The following is a 20,768-nucleotide window of genomic DNA, read 5'->3' on the forward strand; positions in this document are numbered from 1 at the left end:
AGAGGGTATACACAGCAGCAGCTCCTTCTCAGACATGGGGAGCGCCTCCCCTGGAGGCTGGCAGAAGAAAGATGGCGCGGAGCCAGTCTTGGAAAGGGTGGAACGAAGTGTCACAACAGGCAGAGAGGATGCAGGGAGCACAGAGGCCCCGAGGCAGGGAGAGGTTTGGCAAGTTGGAGTCTGATTTAATTGTACTCACATGGGAAGTCGATGGTTTTAGGCAGCAGAATGATTTGTTCTAAATTATGTATTTAAAAGATGATTCTGAACGGGGTGTGCTAGCACCTACCTTTAATCCCAGTACTGGGGAGCAGAGGCAGGTGGATCTCTTAGTCTAAGGCCAGCCTGGTCTACACAGTGAGTTACAACCTGGCTAAGGCTATATAGTGAGAACCTGTCTTTAAAAATAAAAAATGAAAGATTATTCTGAGAGGATGGGTTAGGAGGAACAATAACCTAAATGGGAAAGCCAGGGGAACAGGGCTAAGGGTGGCTTTAAGAAAGAAGACTCCCCTGGCAACCTCCTCTAAGGGTGCTGCAAGACAGTCCCCCTGCCCCCGTACCCTCCCCCTCCCCCCCTCGCCTTGCAGCAGAAACAGGAGGCCACTGTGTCAGCCCGGGCATGGGATGGTGGTTGATGAGAGCAGAAGCACTGGAGACAGGGGGATGCATGGGGCCAGGAACTGCTGATTGGCTGAGGGAGGAAGGAAATCAAGGAGGCAGGCCTGCCGTCTTCAACACAGTGGCAGGGCCCCCTGCACCGCATCTCTCGGGGATAGTGGGAATGCCCGAGACTCTGAGACATTCAGCAGTCCTGTGAGTTGTCTAGATGCCAGGACAGTGACAAAAAAGAGACGGGAGAGGGTCCTCTGTTGGGACACGGGACACCAGGCACTACAGCTTCCCCACCTTGAGAGCAGAGTTCCATGGGATCGAATGAAGAGTTCCCACAGCCCTTCCTTCCTGTTGGTAAACCAGGCACGTCTGTAGGAGAGAATAGTAACCACAATCTTGGAGTTTTGCCCGGGGATGTAGTCAGATGGCAGAAGACTCTGGATACCGTTGGGGATCCCTGTCCAGAGAAGCACCATGGGACGTCCCACATGACCCCCACTACCATGGAGCCCATTCATCCATCCTTCAGGGTTGTGTCTTGGAGCAGAGCAGGAAAACTTCCTGGTCACACTTGGATAGTGAGATCCCCAAGCCCTACTTCCTACATACACCTCAGTTGGAGAGAGGCCGTGGCCAATGCATTGGGTTTCCCATCGGAAGTGGGATCTGTAGATGTCCTTTGAGAGAAACCAGAGCTTCACCCTGTCCTCAGGAGCAGCTGACTTGGATGGCTTCCTCATGCCCGTAGGCTTCTGAAAGCCAAGAGCCCAAACAGTAACATGATCCCATGCATCCTCCCTGGAAATCCGGCTGGGGAGGCCCTGAGTATTGGTGTCCCAGCTCCATAAAAGCAGTGCCCAGAAAACATAACCTGACCCCTATTAGGGGAAGAAGCCCTAGCATCGCCACCACTGCCTACAGACATCAGTAGGGGACCACAGTACAGCCCCCAAGATATTGATGGAGACCAGAGAACAGCAGCCTCCATCCCAGCAGAACTAGGTCTCCACCTCCAGCTGGCTTTTCTCTGCCCTAATGAGAACATTTCATCCATTGATTGAGCTCATTCAGGAGTCACTGAGTCCAGAGTTTGCACTAGAATGCAAACTCCTGCTTTCCCAAAGTCATTGGAAGGCAGTACAAGATTTGAACTTGCGTCTCTGGCTCAGTAGCTACCTGGCCCACAGCATCTCAGGCCAACAGGAGCCACAGTAAGAGCCACAGATGAAACTCTGGCTGTCAGCAGGAGGCCAAGGAGCTCCTAAAACACCAAAGATGTTACATGAAGTGAGTCAGGACACGGCTGCAGGGAGAGGCAAAATAAGTACAAATGCTCAGATGTTCCTGAACCTGGGAAGGATGGATGGGACAAGCTACCTGCGCTGAGCTCAGGTCCCTGCCCATCCCAGGGAGCACAATTAAAACCATAGAGGCTTGCCAGGTGTGGTGGCATGTACCTTTAATCCCAGAACTCAGGGGTTGAGGCAAACAGATCTCTGGGAGTTTGAGACCAGCCTGATCTACACAGTTCCAGGCAAACTAGGGCTACACAAGAGAACCTGTCTTAAACAACAAATAAACAAACAACAATGAACAAACAGGCAGAGGTTCCTCTGGGACACCTGCTGAATCTGGAGCCAAGAGTTTTCCCAGAAGTGTCACCTTGGGCCTTGTGGGATAGGCAGGCATGGGCAGGGTTAATACTTGGTTGTTAACTGAAAGGGGGTAATGAGAAGGGGCCCTCACCCTGACCTCTCCCTTTCTGACTTTCAGCCCATGACACGGGTCTTGTGACCCTACAAGTTGCCTTCAACAATCAGATCATCTCCAACTCGGTGGTGTTTGAGTACAAAGCTCGGGCCCTGCCCACACTCCCTTCTTCTCAGCACGACTGGCTGTCATTGGACGGTAAGAGTGGCGTTCTGGTTGCCTTGTGGGTACAGAGGGAGAAGAGCTGGTGCATAAACGTAAAAGTTATAAATGTATAAATGCTGGAAGAGAGGAGCAGGAAGGGGTGTCAGGGTCAGCCAACGGAGGACCTGCTGAGTCCTCCCATAGGATGGTGAGTCTATACCATTGGCTAGCCTGTGTCTGGTCACTGGCTCACCTCATCTTAATTCAGCCTCTCTTGGGGACAGATGAAATATGTGAGGCTGGCTTGTGGCTGTCACTCCTGTCAAGGTGTCCAAGTAGTTCAACCAGCTCCTGGGAGTTGTGAGGGCCCCAGCAGCAAGTCCAAACAGCTACTATCCCCCTAGTGCTGCTTCTGTATTTGCTACAGGAAGAAGAGGGGGTCCTGGAGGCCCAGCCCAGCCCCATACCTCCTGGAAAGAACAGCAGCGTGGGTGCTGTGGGGGCACCTCAGGCCCAGGCTTTATTCAGATTCAGAGGCTTGGGTGGCCAGGCTGCGTACCTGAGATAACTAGCCATGCCTCCTCCCAAAAGCTCACCACTCCCATCATCGAAGCTTCTTGGCTGTTTTGGTTTAAGCCTCTACCCTGTGCAGCTTTTAAGACAGGTCTGAGCTCATGTCTGTGGCTGGAAGTATACTGCAAAGGAGGTGGTAGGGGTTGCTAGCCATGGAGGAGAGGGGCTTCCAGAGTTGGTGGCCTTGGCCTTGAATTGATGGGCAGGTTTCTTTCACCTGGGGGCAACAAAATCTCTGCAGGAAAAATATGGCAAAGACAGCTAAGGGGTTCCAGGATTAGAGGCTGCCTACCTTCCCCTACCTGGGCATGATGCAAGATGCCCTAGAGCTGGCAAGCCCTGGGTGGAGTTTTTCGGAGGGTACAAATCCAAGACCTAGGCCCAAGTATCTGGGGAGGTCATAGAGGTAACAGTCTGTGGGGTACCTTTGTTGGAAGCTGCAACAATCTCTGGGTGTTGAAGGGCTGAGTACCACTCACACACAGTAATCATGCTGCCTTCTGATGTCAGCCTTCCTCCTATTGGCTGCTGGTTCAGACCCTATACATACAGGGCTTTCTAGAACTCAGTGTTCAACCCAACCTTATCCCTGCCCCTGCCCCCACAGCCACAGGATGCCTGCCTGCCATCCTGGCCCATGAACTCTCCCAGAGGTGGTTTGGGGTCAGCAGGCCTCTGCACCCTGGCAGCACTGCCTGGGAGCACCGTGCTTGTCTTGGCAGCATCCCTGGCTGAGGCTGGAGCCAGTATGAGCTGATGACCTGCAGAATGTAACAGAGAAGGGCAGGGTGACCAGGGGCTCCTGTTCAGGAAATCCGGTTTCAGCTTTGCAGAACAAATGGGGAGTGGAAGCTCTCCCAGAGTGACCTAGTCCGCCTTACTAGAGTAGAACCTAAGGATGCTGGGACCAGTGTAGGGCCTGTCTTGAAAGCAGAGTCTCAGGCTAAGCAATGCACACAAAACATCTGCTGGTCCCTGGAAGCCCAGAAAGTCAGGTCTACCTCTTGGTGCCTATGACTAACGGAAGGCAGAGGGGGGATGCCGTGAGAGGGATGTAGCCTGACCACCTCATAACAAACAAACCCCTGGGTCCTAGGCCACATCAAACCTTTTGGGAGTGGAGCTGCCGAGCTGGGCACCTGCTTCCCCGCAGCCTCCTGCTCCAAGACTGAGTTATCGCTTCTGCAGGCCTCCATGCTGAAATACCCACAACCCCTTGGCACAAAACAGGAGAGATAGCACCAAGACCCCGGCATCTAAGCAACATTGGCTTTTTGTTACCATCCAGGACCCCGTCAGAACCCTAGCTCCACACATATGGGAGCCACTCTGAGGAACCAAACTGGTCCTACTTGGTTGGGGAAGGCCAGCCTGCTGTCCATTAAGGCCCAGAAGCATTACAGAAGGACCTGTGGCGTTCCTTTCCCTTTGTTCTTGGCCAGAAGTTCTTTCAAGTAATGAGAGGGGAGAAGAGGTGGGGTCTCCGGGACTGTGAGACCCCACCTGGCTGGGAATCCGGGAGCTTCCCCGGGGGCTTCTAGATCTCCTAAATGAATGTGCATGGCTTGCCCACCATTTCACCCGTCTGATGGTCCGTGGGGGAGGGGAGCAGCACTGAAACCGCCAGGGGCATAATCTGCCCCAGTGCTGGAGACAGCTGAGGCAGCCAGCAGGAGGGCGGGGGTCTCCTGGCCTCCTGCCAACCGGTTGGCTTGGCAGTGAGCTTTGTGTGGAGGCAGATGCTGCAGCGGCCGGGCGGTGGTAAGCTTCTCCCTTCCCTCCCTCTCTCGCGTCTCCACAGCTCAGTCCCTGCCTCGCCACGGTCATTGGGCACCTTTTCCATCACAGCTCACCAGACAGCGGGGACGTGTGTGCAAAGGCGGAGGTGGGAGCGAGGAGACTGCAGCGCCCGGAGATTTGGGGCAACGAGGGCGGGAAGCGCGCGCGGTGCACATACTCGCCTCCCCACCCCCCAAAGCGAGCGCGTGCGCGCAGCCGCAATGCGGGGTCTCTTAGCGCAGTGGCTGGTGACGCGGGTCCCAGTGGGGTTCTAGTGCACGCCAGCTGCCGCAGAATGGCGGGCGTTCATAGGAAGAGTGCGAAGCCCTTCCTAGCAGGGGAGGGGGACAGGGATGGGCAAAATCGCCAGGATTGCGGGCTGGTAGTCTTGCTATCCCTACTGGCATCGTCCTCTTCCGACTCTGGGGAGCGTTCTTTGTCCCTACCCTGCCTCAGAGCCGAGGACTATTTGAGGATGAGAATTTCTGCCTTTACCGATTTTAAACAATGGACTTGTTTACCAGATTCAAGGCCAGGTGGGGGCGCCTGATCCGCAGCGCAGCGCACGAACGCGCACGATGCGCGTGCACGCAGCAGCTGCGGCTCCGCCTTTGTCCTCGCTACAATCTTTGTCCCCGCCGCAGTCTTTGTCCCCAGTGGTCGGTCTTTGTCTGCTATGCAGCTTTTGTGTGCGCAGCCCCGCCCAGCAGAAAGCGATTTTCTTCTAGGTGGGGTCGGATGGCGCAGACACTTCTTGTCCTCAAACCTCCGCTAAGACAAGACCAGCAGGCAGGGAATGGGCTAGCGGAAAGAGGAGGCGCAGATGAGGCAGCCAAAAGCCTTCTGTACTGCCACGCCCTCTCAAGACCTAGAGAGTTTCACTACTGGGCGCTGGGGACAAAGCTATGTCTGCTGAGACCCTATTGCACCAGGCAGCCTGTGGTAGTGTGCAATACCTGGTTGTGTCATGAATGTGTTCATGGACGCCAGTGGGTGCAGAGAGGACTAAGGAAAACCGAGCGTTAATCCACCCCAGTGTTCCAAAGCTCCGTGGGAGGAAAGGCCACTTGAAGGCTGAGCAGGCAGGCATCAGCCAGGCTAAGCGGGATGAGTATCCCGGGAGGAGAGGAAAGCCTCCATCTTTGTCTGCCCAGACTCTGCATACTGGCACTTTCACCGTTTCTCCCTGAGGTCCAGATCCAGAACACGTGTCCCAGGTCATTTGCACCCTAGGACCCCAAGACAGTCAGAGCAACAGGACCTGCAAGAGGGCACTGCTCCGGGCTGGATGTAGGGAAGCCTCAGGACATTGGGTAAGGCTTCTGGGAAGTGTCTCCTCTGTCTGGCAGAGCTGTGCCAAGAGCTAAGGCTGTCTCACCTGTATTTGTGTTCACAAAGAGAATAAGCCCAGGCTATTCACCGCTCCAACCCTGAAGCTGAGGACACGGTAGGCAGACACTCATCTGGCCACAGACATTGGGGTACCTCTAGGTGACCTCTGTCCCTGGAAGGGACAATGAGTGGAATTTTAGTGTCTTGTCTTTTCCCTGTAGCCATCTGATTCTCCCAAAAGGTGGGCTGAGAAGATTCACAGGCTCCCTGCCCCCACTCCTACCCTGCTGTCTCCTTGAACATCCCTAAGCTGCTTAGGTTGTTCGCCACTTCTCTGACAGCTGAGAGGACTGGAATGAGACATGGATGCAGCTCCCGTGGGCTGGTCACCTGGACAAGCCTGATGACTTCACTCTAGGGAGGGAGGGACCTTGTCATCTCAGGCAAGGAGGAAGCTGGGTTTGGGAGGTACCTGCTTCCCATGCCAGCTTCAAGCAGGCTAGAAGTCTCCTTCAGCTCACAGGGCAGAGGAGATTATTTCCTGACACACATACCCGAATACCCCTCTCCCAGCACCCTGGCTTTGGCCTGGCATCTGGAAGACCCATACCCTGTCTAGAGAGATAAAAGAAGAGGCAAGGCCTGGCCTCCTAGTTCCATCTGGTCTGACCTGCCCTCTGTGTAAACAGATGGGTTTGCAACCGCCTCTGAGCCGTAATATTGCTGTGAGCAGGTCTGGCCCTGGCATGTGGGTCCCTCCTCACTGGCTTCTAACTCCAGCCTGTGCCCACCAGGGTTGGGGGTCACATGTATGTAGATACACTGCATACAATCCCAAGACCATAGAAACCTAGGGATCTTGAGACCCTGTGTGCAGTCTGGCTGTGGCACGGGCCCCTGAGAGGCCTCTGGGACACTTCTTCACAAGACAGCACTCTCGGGGCCTTCTGATGAGGGACCCAGGTCCACCTAAACCAGTCTGTGTTCCCACTGTCCGCCCAGGTCCTCCTAGACCAGTCTGTGTCCCCCACTGTCCGCCCACCTTGCCATCATTCATCCTCACGGGGCCTGCTGGGTGACAGGGAAGAGAACAGATATGGGTAAGCAGAGACCCAGATCTCTCCAAAGGTGTCATTTCCCCACACGATGGAGGAAGAGACAAAAGTTAATTTTGTAAATCATAGCACAGAATACAATATTCACAAGAATTTGTTTGTTTTTTAAGAAGGGTCTCACTGTGTAGCCTTGGCTGGCCTGAGACTCACAATGTAGACTAGGCTGGCCTAAACTCATAGAGACCTACCTGCCTCTACCTTCCAGCACTAGGATTAAAGGAGTGCGACACCACTACAAGATTTTTTAAAGAAAAGACAGCAATGGTTAATTGTCTTGACTTAGATAACAGCTCTGAATGCTAGTGTGGTTAAAGCCTGAAAAGCCAGAATCATTCTGTCCTACCTCTAGGGACCCTAGACCTAACTGTCACCAGAACTGGCCAGTGAGTAAACAAAGACCAGTGAATGAATAAGGACCCTACCTGGAGCTTTCTGAGTCTATTTGGAGTGGGCTTTGAGCAAACTAACGCTTGTAGTATTCGGGTCTCTGAATGCTTTTGTGTATAGCAGTGACCTTGGGGACACAGGTGGCGGCAGAATTGGTTTGAGTCAGTCTTACGCTAGGGTCTTGAAGCTGAGTGGCAAGAGGGGTGTCCTGTCTGAGCCCAGCCAGTGTCTTGTTTCGTGTGCCTCTTCATTGACGGTCCTTCCTGTTCTTTGTGGGGTCCGCATCACGGGTTGTAGGGAGCTAGTTTCCTCTGACCAAAAGCAGCTTGGGTGGGATGGTGCATTTTTTGGTTTATACTTTCAAGTCACCATCTGTTATCATGGGTAGTCCAAGCAGGAACTCAAGTAGGAGCTTGAAGCAGAAACCATGGAGGAAGGCTTCTTGCTGGCTTATGTTTAGTTAGATTTCTTTACAGCCCAGGACCACCTGCCCAAGAGATGATGTTGCCCACAGTGGGCTGGGTGCTCCTGCATCAATTATCAATCAAGACAGTCCTGTACAGACATGCCCACAGGCCAATCTGATGATCTGGGTAATCTCTTAATTGAGAGTCCCCTCTCAGGTGACTCTAGGCTGTGTCAAGTTGGCACTTAAAGCTAACTAGGGCAGGGATGCAGGTCTGCCTGCTTGGGCCCTGTGCTCTGTTGCATGCTTTCTTTTTTTTTTTTTTTTTTTTTTTTTGGTTTTTTCGAGACAGGGTTTCTCTGTGTAGCTTTGCGCCTTTCCTGGGACTCGCTTGGTAGCCCAGGCTGGCCTCGAACTCACAGAGATCCGCCTGGCTCTGCCTCCCGAGTGCTGGGATTAAAGGCGTGCGCCACCACGGCCCGGCTTGTTGCATGCTTTCTTAGCACTGAGGGTGAGAATCATGTCAGCATCCAGATGGGGGAGCATCTGGCCTATTGAGGATCCTAGTCAGCCATCTGTTGCCCCTGTACCTGGGACCAAGGGAAAGTAGCTTCCTGCTGTTTACATCTAGGGCCACACTAAGTAGATTTGTACAGAGCTCCTCTCTGGGACTAGAACAAATCTCCTTGGAGCTGTCTTGCCTTGCCTTCTTGAGACAATAACAAATGGTATCCTGCCAAAAAGGGTCATTTAGGAAAAAGACCAGCCCCTACAGAGGCCAAAGAAACAAACATTGCTACCTCAGCCCAGCTACTTGGGTAGAAAGCAAAGAATATATTATGGAGGAAGCTAGAGAACCTGGTAGGTACAGGCTGCATTGTGGACCTGGCTCCCAGCCACTGGGGGATGGGCTGGCTGCCTTCCAAGCCTGTGGGAGAGAGGCGCTGACCCCCCAGTGAGCACCCACTCCTCTTTGACTACTGAATTCTTCTCCTATGGCTACTATATAGTTACCAGAAATGACAGAAATGGATGTCTGAGGTCCAGGGCAGCAGAGCCAAGCTCCCCTCAGAGGATGTAAGGAGAAGTTCCTTGTCTTCTCACCCAGTGGCAGATGGCTGTTAACATCCTTTGTCACCCAATATAATGTGGCAATATAACCCAGTCCCTGCCTCCACTGTCACGTGGTCATCTTCCTTCGATGTGTCTCTGCTTTCTTGTAAGGAGCCATCTAGTCCACTGTGATGTCATCTTGACTAGTCATCTCTATAAGTTGGCCCTATTTCCAAATCAGATTACATGCTGAGGTTCAGGTAGGCAACCCAGTGTACCAGCTCTTCAGGACTTGTGCCCAGGGGCATCCAGAGAACACAGCGGTGGTTTATGTGAGATATCCTCCCTAGCCTTTGGCATCTGAATACTTGGTCTTCTGTTGGTTGAGCTGTTTGGGGAGGCTTAGGAGGCAACAAGGAGGCCTTGTTGGAAGAAGTGTGTTACTAGGGATAGACTTTGAGGTTTTAAAAGCCTGTACCATTCCCAGTGTGCTCTCTGCTTCCTTGTGGTTGAAATGTGAGGTCTCAGCTCTTCTGCCAGCATACCTGCTTGCTGCCATGATGATGATGGACTCTTATTCCTCAAATAAACCCTTCCATGAGTGCTCTTGGTCATGGTGTTTGATCACAGCAACAGAAAAGCAACTAAGAGGAACACCCAGTGTGGTCCTCGCCCTCCTCAGCTGTGCTGAAGCTGAACTGAGCTGCAGAGAACACAGACGCCTCAGGAAGGCTTGTTCTCCACGAGACTCTGACTGGAGGTGGTGAGGTATGCAGCAGGGTGCCGCTCCACACCTAGAAGCCAGGCCTACCAGCAGCCTGTAAAGGAAGCACAGCTCCACACAACAGTGAGCATTTATTTTACAGACACTGGTATATTCTTGAAGAAAGCAAGCTACAGCTAGGACAAGGACAAAAAAGGCACTGGCATCCAGTTTCTGACCCCCCACCCCATCCGTGTACCGTGGACATGTGGACCAGCATAGCCCTTGCCAAGGTCATAGGTCTTGGTTGACCACGTGATCCTTAGGTCCTGTGACCCCTGCTGATTGGTCCTTCCTCTTTTGAAACCTTTTGCCCCAATCTCTGGTCCTTCATGCACTCTTTCAGCTCCTTCCAACTTCCCTGCCTGTCACTAGCTTCTCCTTCTGGCAAGTTCCTTAAGTGCCTGTGTAGCTGGCTTCCTTCTTTCCTTGCCCGCTTTCCCTGAGGACTCAACCCCAGCCCCGGCTCACTGTGTTGTCATCTACCAGTGGCTTCTTCTCATTGTTATGACCAAGAAAGGATTCTGGTGGTGGTGGGTGGTTGTGGTGGTGGTGGGTGGTAGTAATGGTAGTGGTGATGGTGGTGGTGGTGGGTGGTGGGGTGGTGGTGGTATTGGTGTTGTTGTTGTTGGTGGTGGTGGTGGTGGTGGTTTCAGAGAATTTCATTCCACCATTATAAGAAAGACATACATGGTGGTGAGATTTTAACATGGTATCCAATCAGGAAGCAAAGTGCAGAGGCCAGGACCAGAGTCAGATATAACATTCAAAGCCTTCCCTCAGTGGCCCACTTCTAGCCAGGCATATGTCTCAAAGGTTTCATAACCTCCCCCAAACAGCACCACTGGCCAGGCACCAGTATTTAAACACAAGGGGACAGTGCATTGTGACCATCCTCAGGATGTCTTCCAGATCTAGAACCATCCAACTGCTCAAAGGAGACAGCACCTTTCAGACCTCTCTGGGGCAGCAGCCTGTGCCCAGTGGGACTCGGAACCATTTGCATGTTGCTTCCCACTTCCCATCCTTCTTCCTGGCCTTTTCGATGAACCGCGGAAGGACAATGGACCCCTGCTCACTCCTTCCCCCATATGCCAGCTCCAGCCTTGTGCCTTTCTCTCCTTCATTTCTTTCATGTTTCCTACTTCTCCCCATCCCCAACACCACCGTCATGTAGCCCAAAATAGCTGTGCACGTCCTAGCCCGTCTCCTGGCCTCCTTCCCCTGGGGCCATTCATTCTTCCATCATCCAGTAAATATGTGCTAAGCCTCTGCCGGGTGCCAGGCACTGGTCTAGGCCCTGGGGAGTCTTAATTCTCCCTGGGGTTTATATTCCAGTGGGGAGAAAGACAAAAAAACAAGTTGCAAATAAAAACACCAGCTGCCAATGGATGCTGAGCAGAACCCTGAGCTGGCTGATCTGGGAGAAGGCTCCAGGCATGTATTTTAGGTAGGAGGTGAGTAGGGTAAGAGGGACCCCTGTGTGAAGGTGAGATGTGTGTGAGGGGACAAAATTGTGCTCACAGGAAGAACACAATAGGCAGAAAGATTCTCCAGAACACAGTCGCCAGGAGGGTGGGAACTAGCCGGGCGCTCTGGCATACCTGGGGAAGACTGAAGGAGGGTGAGGCAGGGGAGAGGAGTGCAGGGGAGTCAGCTGGAGAGGCGAGCAATGCCAGGCCACATGAGGTCCGTCACCTAGGGTAGGGAGCTGCCACAGACGAGGAACATGAGCTCAGGTGTGTGCTAAGCGGGTGAGGCGGCGTGCTCTCGTCGATGTTTAAGGAGGTAAGGTGACACGCCCAGGTGTACGTTTAAGTGGGTGACATGACATGTTCAGGTGTGTTTCCAGGCCGCCCCAGCTGCTGTTTGGAAAATGTGCTGTGTCTCCGTCTGCAGGCTCCCTTCCCAGGGCCTAGAGCATCAGTTTAGGCAACAGATGATAGCAACTCTGACAGAGCTTGTAACAATCTCCAGAGACACTGGCTTTGAGTGACATTTGGAGGTAAAATCAGAGGTCCTGCTGGTGATTTGGATGTCAGATGAGAAAAAGGACTTAGTGGGTTGATGCTTAGATTTGGGCCTTTAACAGCTAGAGGGACAGTGGCTTATTTCCTAGGATGGAGAAGTTTGAAGAAGCACATTTGGGAGCCGGAGGAAATGTAGAATTTGGTTTTGATGTAACCGGTTAGGCATGGATACCAAGGTCATGGTTGGCTTTGAAGATCTGGAGACAATGGAGAATGAAATACAGAATAGAAGTGGGATTTCGAGATCAGGAGCTTATGGGTAATATTACGGTGGCTACGTGTGATTGCTCCATTAAAGGGTACAGAAACAGAAGCTGTGCTGGTAGCCACGGGCTGGACCTGGTGATGGGGGTAGAAGTGCACACCTTTAATCCTAGCACTCAGGAGGCAGAGGCAGGTGGATCTCTGAGTTCAAGGCCAGCCTGGTCTACACACTCAGTTCCAGGACAGCCAGGGCTACAGAGAAACCCTGTAAAAACCAAACCAACCAACCAACAAACAAAACAAACCACGGGCCAGCCTAGCACTTACCCATGAGCAGAAGAGGAGCTGGCAAAGACACTGTGTAGCCAGTGAGACAGAAGGAAGAAGGCTTGGGGGTGGGATGTCAAGAAGGCTGAGAGAAAAGGGCATTTCAAGAAGGCCTTGGTCATCCATGTCCAGGGCCAAGTGGAAAAGGGGAGGAGCATTCTAGCCAGGGGACCCCTGCCTTGGAAGAATCTTGAAGAGTCAGGGGAAGACCAAGCTTGGAGAACTTGGAGCAGTGGCCAAGAACTCAGACATGATAGTTCCAAGCCTGTCTCAACTCGGAGCCACAGCCTGGGGCAGGACAGCAGAGGGCATGAGCCACTCAGACTTACCTAGTGGGAAGGCCCTGTACCTCCCACTCTTCCCTCGCTCTACAGCAGTGTGTGGGCACAAGGAAGGTAGCTTCTTAGCCCTGCATCTGTCCAGAGTCCTGGAGGGACCCCCTCCTCATTCTTCTCATAGGGATCTGGAGTTGAACTCAAATAAGGAACACATAATGACTCATCCCCACTCAAATAGCATGCTGATGTCAGAGTACGGGAGACAGCTCTAGTCTCCTGGCCACTGGATGCTGCTGGAATGCAGGGGTCCTGCAGATAGGAAGACTGCCAGCAAGGCTGCAGTGTGGCCAGTCCACTCCACCACTGGCTGACTTCTGTGGGCTTTCCTAAGTAAGGCTCCAATAATCCCTTTCTCTGGGAAAGCATGGGATGCTGGTCTGTAGCTCGAGCAGCAGAGAGAAATGGCCCTGTGACCAGGATCCCAGAGAACAGCGGCAGCAACAGAGCCCAGAGGCAGGATGCAGGTTGGGACCTCTGGAGACTTTGAGAGGAAGGAGGGAGGAGACCCTCCCAGGCAGTGCAACTCCCGGCAGGACAGAGGGGACAGCACTTGGCTCTGACTGGAGCCAAGGCCAATGCCTCTCCTTTTCAAAACACACACACACACACACACACACACACACACACACACACACACACACACACATGTCTGGTCCTATCTGCATAGTCCAGTGACCTTGTCTCTCACCTCTGAGACACTGGACATTCCAAACAGTCTTTGATAGGCTGCAGACCAGCTTCCCTACACTGCAGTCATGGCCCACTGCGAACTAACAAATGACATGAGCTGTTTTGAAAAAAAAAATGTTTTAGATGTTTTCCAGCACAGAGTGAAAAGCATCAATATACAAAAAACAAACCTGTGACCCACTTGAAGGAAACATGGGCCCCGGAAGAGCAGGGACCCTAAACCAAACCATGGCTGACCACAATGGAAGCCTAATAGTTCCCTCTGCACATTGTCCTCCCTTCCACTTGCTTCTGCCTTTCCAACCCATGGCCAAACATCACTAAGCCCCAGGATACATGAAGGCAGATGAGAAGGAAGCTAGCTAGAAGGCTATAGTTTCTTTACCAAGGTCAAGGGTCACCAGAGGGGACCCAGCTGAATAAGCTGATGCTCTTTGCCCACATTCACACCAACAAGAGAGATGGAACCTGACTCCCACACTGGGCTCAGATGCCATGTGCCAAGGGACCAGCTCTGTCATCAGCAGATGGGGAAATCCCCAGAGGAGGCTTCTGAGGCACTTCTCTCCTGCTGAAACCCAAGATGTATCCAGAGGACTCTGCCCCACCCTCTCCCCCAACTAGGTGGTACTTTGGAGAGTCAATCTTGAGTCAGTCCACTGCACCAAGCTGCAGCGACTGGTCTGGAGACACATGGAAGAGATGTCACTCTTCTGAGTCACCGTCCTTGTTGCTGCCGGGCCAGGGGTAACAGTCGAATTGAAATGTTCACCGTGCCCCAGGCCGTATCCACAGAGTGTCCATGTGGAGTCACTGCCCCAGGCCATATCCACAGAGTGTCCATGTGGATTCACTGCCCCAGGCCATATCCACAGAGTGTCCATGTGGATTCACTGCCCCAGGCCATATCCACAGTGTCCATGTGGATTCACTGCCCCAGGCCATATCCACAGAGTGTCCATGTGGATTCACTGCCCCAGGCCATATCCACAGAGTGTCCATGTGGATTCACTTACCCTGACTTTCCAGCAGCCTCCCAGGCCCTTGTTCACAGGGAGGACTCAGACACCAGAGTGAGCAGGAGGTACAGTGAGCAGTGGACTCGGTGACCCTCCTCCTGACCTCCACACAATGATCGTCAATCTTCTCGGTGTCTCCCCCACCCTGTGGTGCGACCTGAGTATTGTCTCCTGCACTTGGAGTATGCTCTGTCCTGTGTTCCCTCTCACTGCTCCATGAAGAAAGCATTCTTATTCTGCCTTCCCACAATGCTGTGTAAATCCCTTCATTAGCAGTTTGTCCCTTGAAATCATTCCCTGCAGGAGAGTGTACCCCCCCACTAGGTGCCAGGTGCTGTTCCGATGCTGGGAATCAGAACAGGTCAAGATGGCTTGATGAGGATCCTGTTCTTGCCAAGCTTACTGTCAAGTGGAGGAAAATTCAGACCTGACCAAAAACTCAGGATGCTTATGACGGGGCGGGGGTGGGGGTGGGGGGGAGCAAGATTCCTCAGTGAGGTCTAGGAGGGATTTGTTGAAGAAAGGACCTTTGAAGAGATCAAAAGGAAGAGCAGACATTGACTCCGTGAAGACCGAAGACAAGAACATTCCAGGCCAAGGCAACAGCAGATGGGAAGGAAGTATTGGTGAAGGCCATGAGATAAGAGAGAAGTGGTGGGTCAAGCTGGAGGTGACTGGGGCATTCAGTTTGAGGAAGCATTGAACAGATTGAAGAAGCCCTGAAGCCCACAAGGTTGACCAGTTGCTTGTTCTGATGCAAGATGGTGGTTCTGAGAAGGTACAGAGTCAAGAAACAGTGCGGGAGGTGACATCAGTAGGACTTGTGGGTGGATTGCCTGTGGGCTCCGTGTCATTCATCTTGGAGGACTCGTCATGAGTTTGGTGGAGCTTTCTTGAGGGGCCTTTGGGATATTATATTTGTGAGAAAAGGCTATGATAAGTGGACATAGATTTCAGAGCCAGGGAAGGTGACAAGCAGGGCACAGGTTGAGTGTCTGTATAGAGGTGGTACTGAATGGAAGGAATCAGTGAATATGGATGAAATTAACAAGGGCAAGAATATGGCTGAGTCCCAAGCACAGGGATTTTTTTTTCAGTTCTAATTTTATCAGTTTATTCTCCTTTTCTTTTATGAAAATATCTAAGATGCTCAACTTTTTTTTTTTTACATTTCTTTTTTTTTTTTAATTTTTTTTTTTTATTTTGCAATACCATTCAGTTCTACATATCAGTCACGGATTCCCTTGTTCTCCCCCCTCCCGTCCCCCTCACCTTCCCCCCAGCCCCCCCCCTCCATTCCCATCTCCTCCAGGGCAAAGCCTTCCCCACAGACTGAGGTCAACCTGGTAGACTCAGTCCAGGTAGGTCTAGTCCCCTCCTCCCAGGCCGAGCCAAGCAATCCTGCATAGGCCCCAGGTTTCAAACAGCCAACTCATGCAATGAGCACAGGACCCGGTCCCACTGCCTGGATGCCTCCCAAACAGATCAAGCCAATCAACTGTCTCACCCATTCGGAGGGCCTGATCCAGTGGGGACCCCTCAGCCATTGGTTCATAGTTCATGTGTTTCCATTCATTTGGCTATTTGTCCCTGTGCTTTATCCAACCTTGGTCTCAACAATTCTCGATAATTGGACTCCCAGAGATCCACCCAGGGCCTAGTCATGGATCTCTGCATCCAGATTCCTCAGTAGTTGGATTTTTATCTTAATTAGCACTGTAACAACATCTGCCATAGAGAAGTAGGAATATAGCAGTTCTTGATAATTGTTTCTTCAAGGGATGGATGTGGGTGAATTGATGGATGAATGGATGAGATGATTATGATGGATGGGGAGGGAAGTGGATGGGTGGATGGACAGACTGATGATTAGATGGATGGGTGGATAGGTAGGTGGGTGGATGGATAGGTGAGTAGGTAGATAGATTAGTGGATAGGCTAATGGATGGATAGATGAATGCACAAATGGGTAGATAGAAGGATGATCCAGTGTTGCCTTTACAGCCTTCATCCTCACTGCTTACTTTGGCTTTTGGATATAGCAGTCTGATATCTGAACCAGACGAGGGGAGGCGTCCATTATTAATTTTTCTGGTCTCTATCTCACTGGACAAGCAAGGGGAGGAGTCCATTATTAATTTTTCTGGTTTCTATCTCACTGGACAAGTTTCAGACAAGTGCCTCCAGACAAGAATGTGGAAGCTTGATGGCACTTTGTTATGCCATCAGAGCTTTTAAGAGGTCACCTGGAGAGGACAGACAAATCTCCCCTCAGTTCCCTGTAGGTGGGAAAATAACAGAAAAGCAATTCCCGTTCTTCAGATGCAGATCTAGCCACCCTCTAGCCATCAGAGTGGAGGAAAACTTCCCAGGCAGGTCCTTGGCAAGTCACTGCATGGCATATTGCCATCCAAGAGGGCGTCATTGACCCTCTGTGACATCAACTACAAGCTCAGACGATCCTAAGAGCCCTTGATAAATTACTAAAAGGACTTGAGCATTCACGGAAGGTTGTTAGTCTCAGGCTGTAGTGTATTACCATAGAAGGATATAGGTTACAGTCATAGCTGCAATGCATAAGTCTAGCAGGGTACCAAACATGGAGCTTGCATTTTCTTCTGAACATGACATCATGAGCAACATTGCTTTCCTGTCGCTGATGTGTGACAGTTGAGTATTGCCAGGGAGATGGGATTACCAGAGCCTCCACTTTCATAGTTTGTCTTGAGGCTCTGTCATACAAGGTCCACAACCAGCTGACACTGTGATGACACCAAGTCACACTGTTAGACTTTTGGTGTGGTATTGCTGAACTGTCCTATGATCCAAGATGCCCCATACAAACAAACACACTGCACAGATGTGACATTCTGAGGGCTTAGAGACCATCTCCAAGCCGGTGAAGATAAAGGCTACATCACCCCACCCCCGTGCCACCCTGCCCCATGTGTCCTTGTCGGCCTCCCCTACTCCTCACCCCACAGATGAGATTCTTTGGGTCTGTCTTCATGGAGGGGAGAAAGGATGTTGCATATCCATTGTATTGTCAATAATTTTTAAAGCATTGGCCCTAGAAGATCTTGTCTAGCATATGCAGCTCTTTGGGGACTCATTTTATCAGAAACATAATTTGAGTGAATATTTTGTCTACTATGGAGAATACCATGCACAGCTCAGTTTTCCCTGGGCTGCAATGTGAAATCAAATAGATTATAGATCAGTCTACCTAGATATGAAATTAAATGAGAAATTTCAGGTGCATGGTTAGCCAGGGTTATTACTCTGATATATTACTTCAATCACATCTTTAAATTACTCATCTGTGCAGTGACCCTGCAAGGAACTTGTGTCTCCTTTCCCTCCCACAGACAGCACCCCTGACTGGAGCAATGTTCTCTGCTGTGTGGAGTGTTCTCCCAAAGGGTCCTTTGCTACAGTAGACTTAGGAACAGCTTCTCTCCCTCTCCTCCCTCTCCCTCTCCCTCTCCCTCTCCCTCTCCCTCTCCCTCTCCCTCTCCCTCTCCCTCTCCCTCTCCCTCTCCCTCTCCCTCTACTTCTCCCTCTCCCTCTCCCTCTCCCTCTCCCTCTCCCTCTCCCTCTCCTCAGGCTGGGGCCGGGTGAGCCTGGGAAGAACTAGAATTAATACCCTCTCCTGTGTGGCTGACCTCAGGCAGTGTCTCTCTGACTCCGCAAACACTGATGGGAATGGATCTGGCTTTGCAAATGGTGGCCAGGTCGTATAGATGGAAGAGAGTCTCCCAGCTCAGTAATTCACCGTTCAGGGAAAGCAAACAGAGGTGCAACCATCAGACATTCTTTCCCATGGAGACGGTTCAATACAATGCTTAAGGCATCTGGTGGTGTTTATTATAACATCAGAAGGCTGGGCCTTGGCTGTGCAGCAACAGTTAAAGCCAGGAAACCATGGTGGAAGGCTGCAAATGAGGCCTATATGGGGAGCGATGGAGCCATCTCAGAAATGCTGGGAACATTGTCCTAGAAGTCTTGACTCGATGCATTTGAAGCCACCGGTGCCCTGGGGGGACTTGGAAGTCACTGATGATCCCTTACTTGTTTGTTTTGAGAGAGTCTTACTCTGTAGCCCAGGCTGGCCTTGAACTTGCTGCAATGCCCCTGCCTCAGCCTCCCAAGCACTGGAATTGCATGCTTATGTGCCATCATGCCTGAGCAGACTGATGCATTTTGAGAAAAAAATACTTCTACCTTCCCTTCCGAAAATATCAGGAAAGAGCAAGCTCTGAGTGAGGAAGACAGGAGTGGAGTGGACTGGAACTCCAAGGCCTCCCCCTGCACCAGAGGCATCCTGCCTCATCTTCCTCTCTTTCTTCCAACCCTCACTCCACCTTACCCCCATTTTTCTTCTGTTGTTGCTGTGTTAGGGATTGAACCCAGGATCTCATGTATGCTGGGCATGTGTTTATCTCTGCACTGTAGCCTTGGACCTAACATTTTCAGTACCAGTAAGAAAGTGAGTAGGTGCACTGGTAGTGTTTCGTTCCAGTCACCTGAACAAGAATTAAAACCAAGAGCACAGGTGGATGGGGTCTTTCTTTTTTTTTTTTTTTTTTTTGGTTTTTCGAGACAGGGTTTCTCTGTGTAGCTTTGCGCCTTTCCTGGAACTCACTTGGTAGTCCAGGCTGGCCTCGAACTCACAGAGATCCGCCTGGCTCTGCCTCCCGAGTGCTGGGATTAAAGGCGTGCGCCACCACCGCCCGGCGGGATGGGGTCTTTCTTGTTCCTACAGCAGGTGGGGTAATCCAGGGCTATCTGACCTCCATCGCTGGCTGGAGGGGAGTCCTAGGTTACAGTTTAGGCCACCTAGGTGTGAAGTGACTAAGGAAAAGCGGGCAGCAGAACCAAACAAAGGACTGGCTAACATTAGTCCCAGAGCCTGGAGCAGTCATCATGTGGGGTGTGGCTACATAGAGAGGGGCCACTGTGAAGATGTGATCACAGTGTCAGAAAGGCCAGCAGGAGTGGCAGGGGCACACATACATGTGACACACCCATGCTTTCCCAGGCCACAATTTTGCTTTTCTTATTTCTTTTCTTTCTTTCTTTCTTTTTTTGTTTTGTTGTTTGTTTGTTTTTCGAGACAAGAGTTTCTCTGTGTAGCTCTGGCTGTCCTGGAACTCACTGTGTAGCCCAGGATAGCCTTGAACTCACAGAGATCCACCTGCCTCTGCCTCCAGAGTGTTAGGATTAAAGACATGAGCCCCCACGACCCAGTCGTTTTTGCTTTACTTAGTAATAGCATTTAGCACCTAGAGTACTGCAGAGTCCCTGAACTAAATCTGTCACTCAGCCTCTTCCCCGAGTGCTCCGCTAGCTGTCATTTCCATGGGTGTCGTCTAATGGCCGCTCTGAGGATGGTGGTTCCAAGGTGGCTGTCGTTCTAAGTATCTAGTCCTTTGACTCTGTCATTGCCTACTTCTCTTTGGTCAGACCCCTACATTTTTCATAAAGCAAACACAGGATGACAGCTTTATCCATCCATTTCTTTCGTGTGTATGCCTGTGTGCGTGCATGCGTCATCGTCGACATGCATCGTCGTTGTCGTCGTTGTTGCTTGAGACAAGGAGGTCTTACTGTGTACCTCTGGCTGTCCTGGAACTCACAGAGATCAGCCTCCCTCTGCCTCCCAAATACTGTGACTGAAGCCGTGTTCCACGCCCAGCTGGCTAATCTGTGCATTTCTGAGTGTACTTTTCTTAAGGAAAAGTGATATCTGCCTGGTTGTAGGTACTCCTGAGTCCTCTTGGGAGGCTCTGCTGGGGTACCCACTTTGTGCAAAGGTCAGCTTCAGCCTCTGGGGGGTGGGAGCTGCGGTGCTCTCACATTACCAGCCCTAAGCTCTAGAAAGACTGAGGGGGTAGGCTCTGTTTTGAACAAGGAACCATAGAGCAGAGCCAGTGAAGCCTATATGCGCCGCACAGAGGGGCCTATGAGCTCTCTGTCTGATGAAGAAATGCACAAAACTGTGAGGTTGGGCTGAGCTTGTCTTAGCTGATGCAGTCCCTGCTGGGTGAGACTTTTGAGCTAACTTGGAGTGTGCTAGAGTCTGGGCCTGGACCCTCTCACCCCAGATTTTCCAGTAGGGACACAGAATAGGACTCAGGGTGACTCTCCTCTGTGTGAGATTATCAGTCATACCAAGGTGTCTGCTGACTCCCCCCACAATCTACACAGAAGGCAAGTGTGTTTGACTCCATAGGGAGTGGGAAGAGGGTATATTGCCCAAAGTGGTAGTGTCAGCTCAGTT

General features: G+C 51.6%; 1 protein-coding gene across 13 annotated transcripts in view; it reads left to right on the forward strand.

The window, feature by feature from the left end:
- Camta1 (calmodulin binding transcription activator 1) overlaps positions 1 to 20,768 on the forward strand; it is an 857,753-nt gene that overhangs the window by 776,757 nt on the left and 60,228 nt on the right. For all 13 annotated transcript variants that reach the window (XM_052717375.1, XM_052717378.1, XM_052717377.1 and 10 more), the window contains one exon: positions 2,389 to 2,523. In XM_052717375.1, the coding sequence (XP_052573335.1) occupies positions 2,389 to 2,523 (135 nt within the window). The remainder of the gene's footprint in view (positions 1 to 2,388; positions 2,524 to 20,768) is intronic.

Source organism: Peromyscus californicus, unplaced genomic scaffold, assembly GCF_007827085.1.
Source record: "Peromyscus californicus insignis strain IS unplaced genomic scaffold, ASM782708v3 Scaffold_5__1_contigs__length_169319896, whole genome shotgun sequence".
NCBI classification, from domain to species: Eukaryota; Metazoa; Chordata; class Mammalia; order Rodentia; family Cricetidae; genus Peromyscus; species Peromyscus californicus.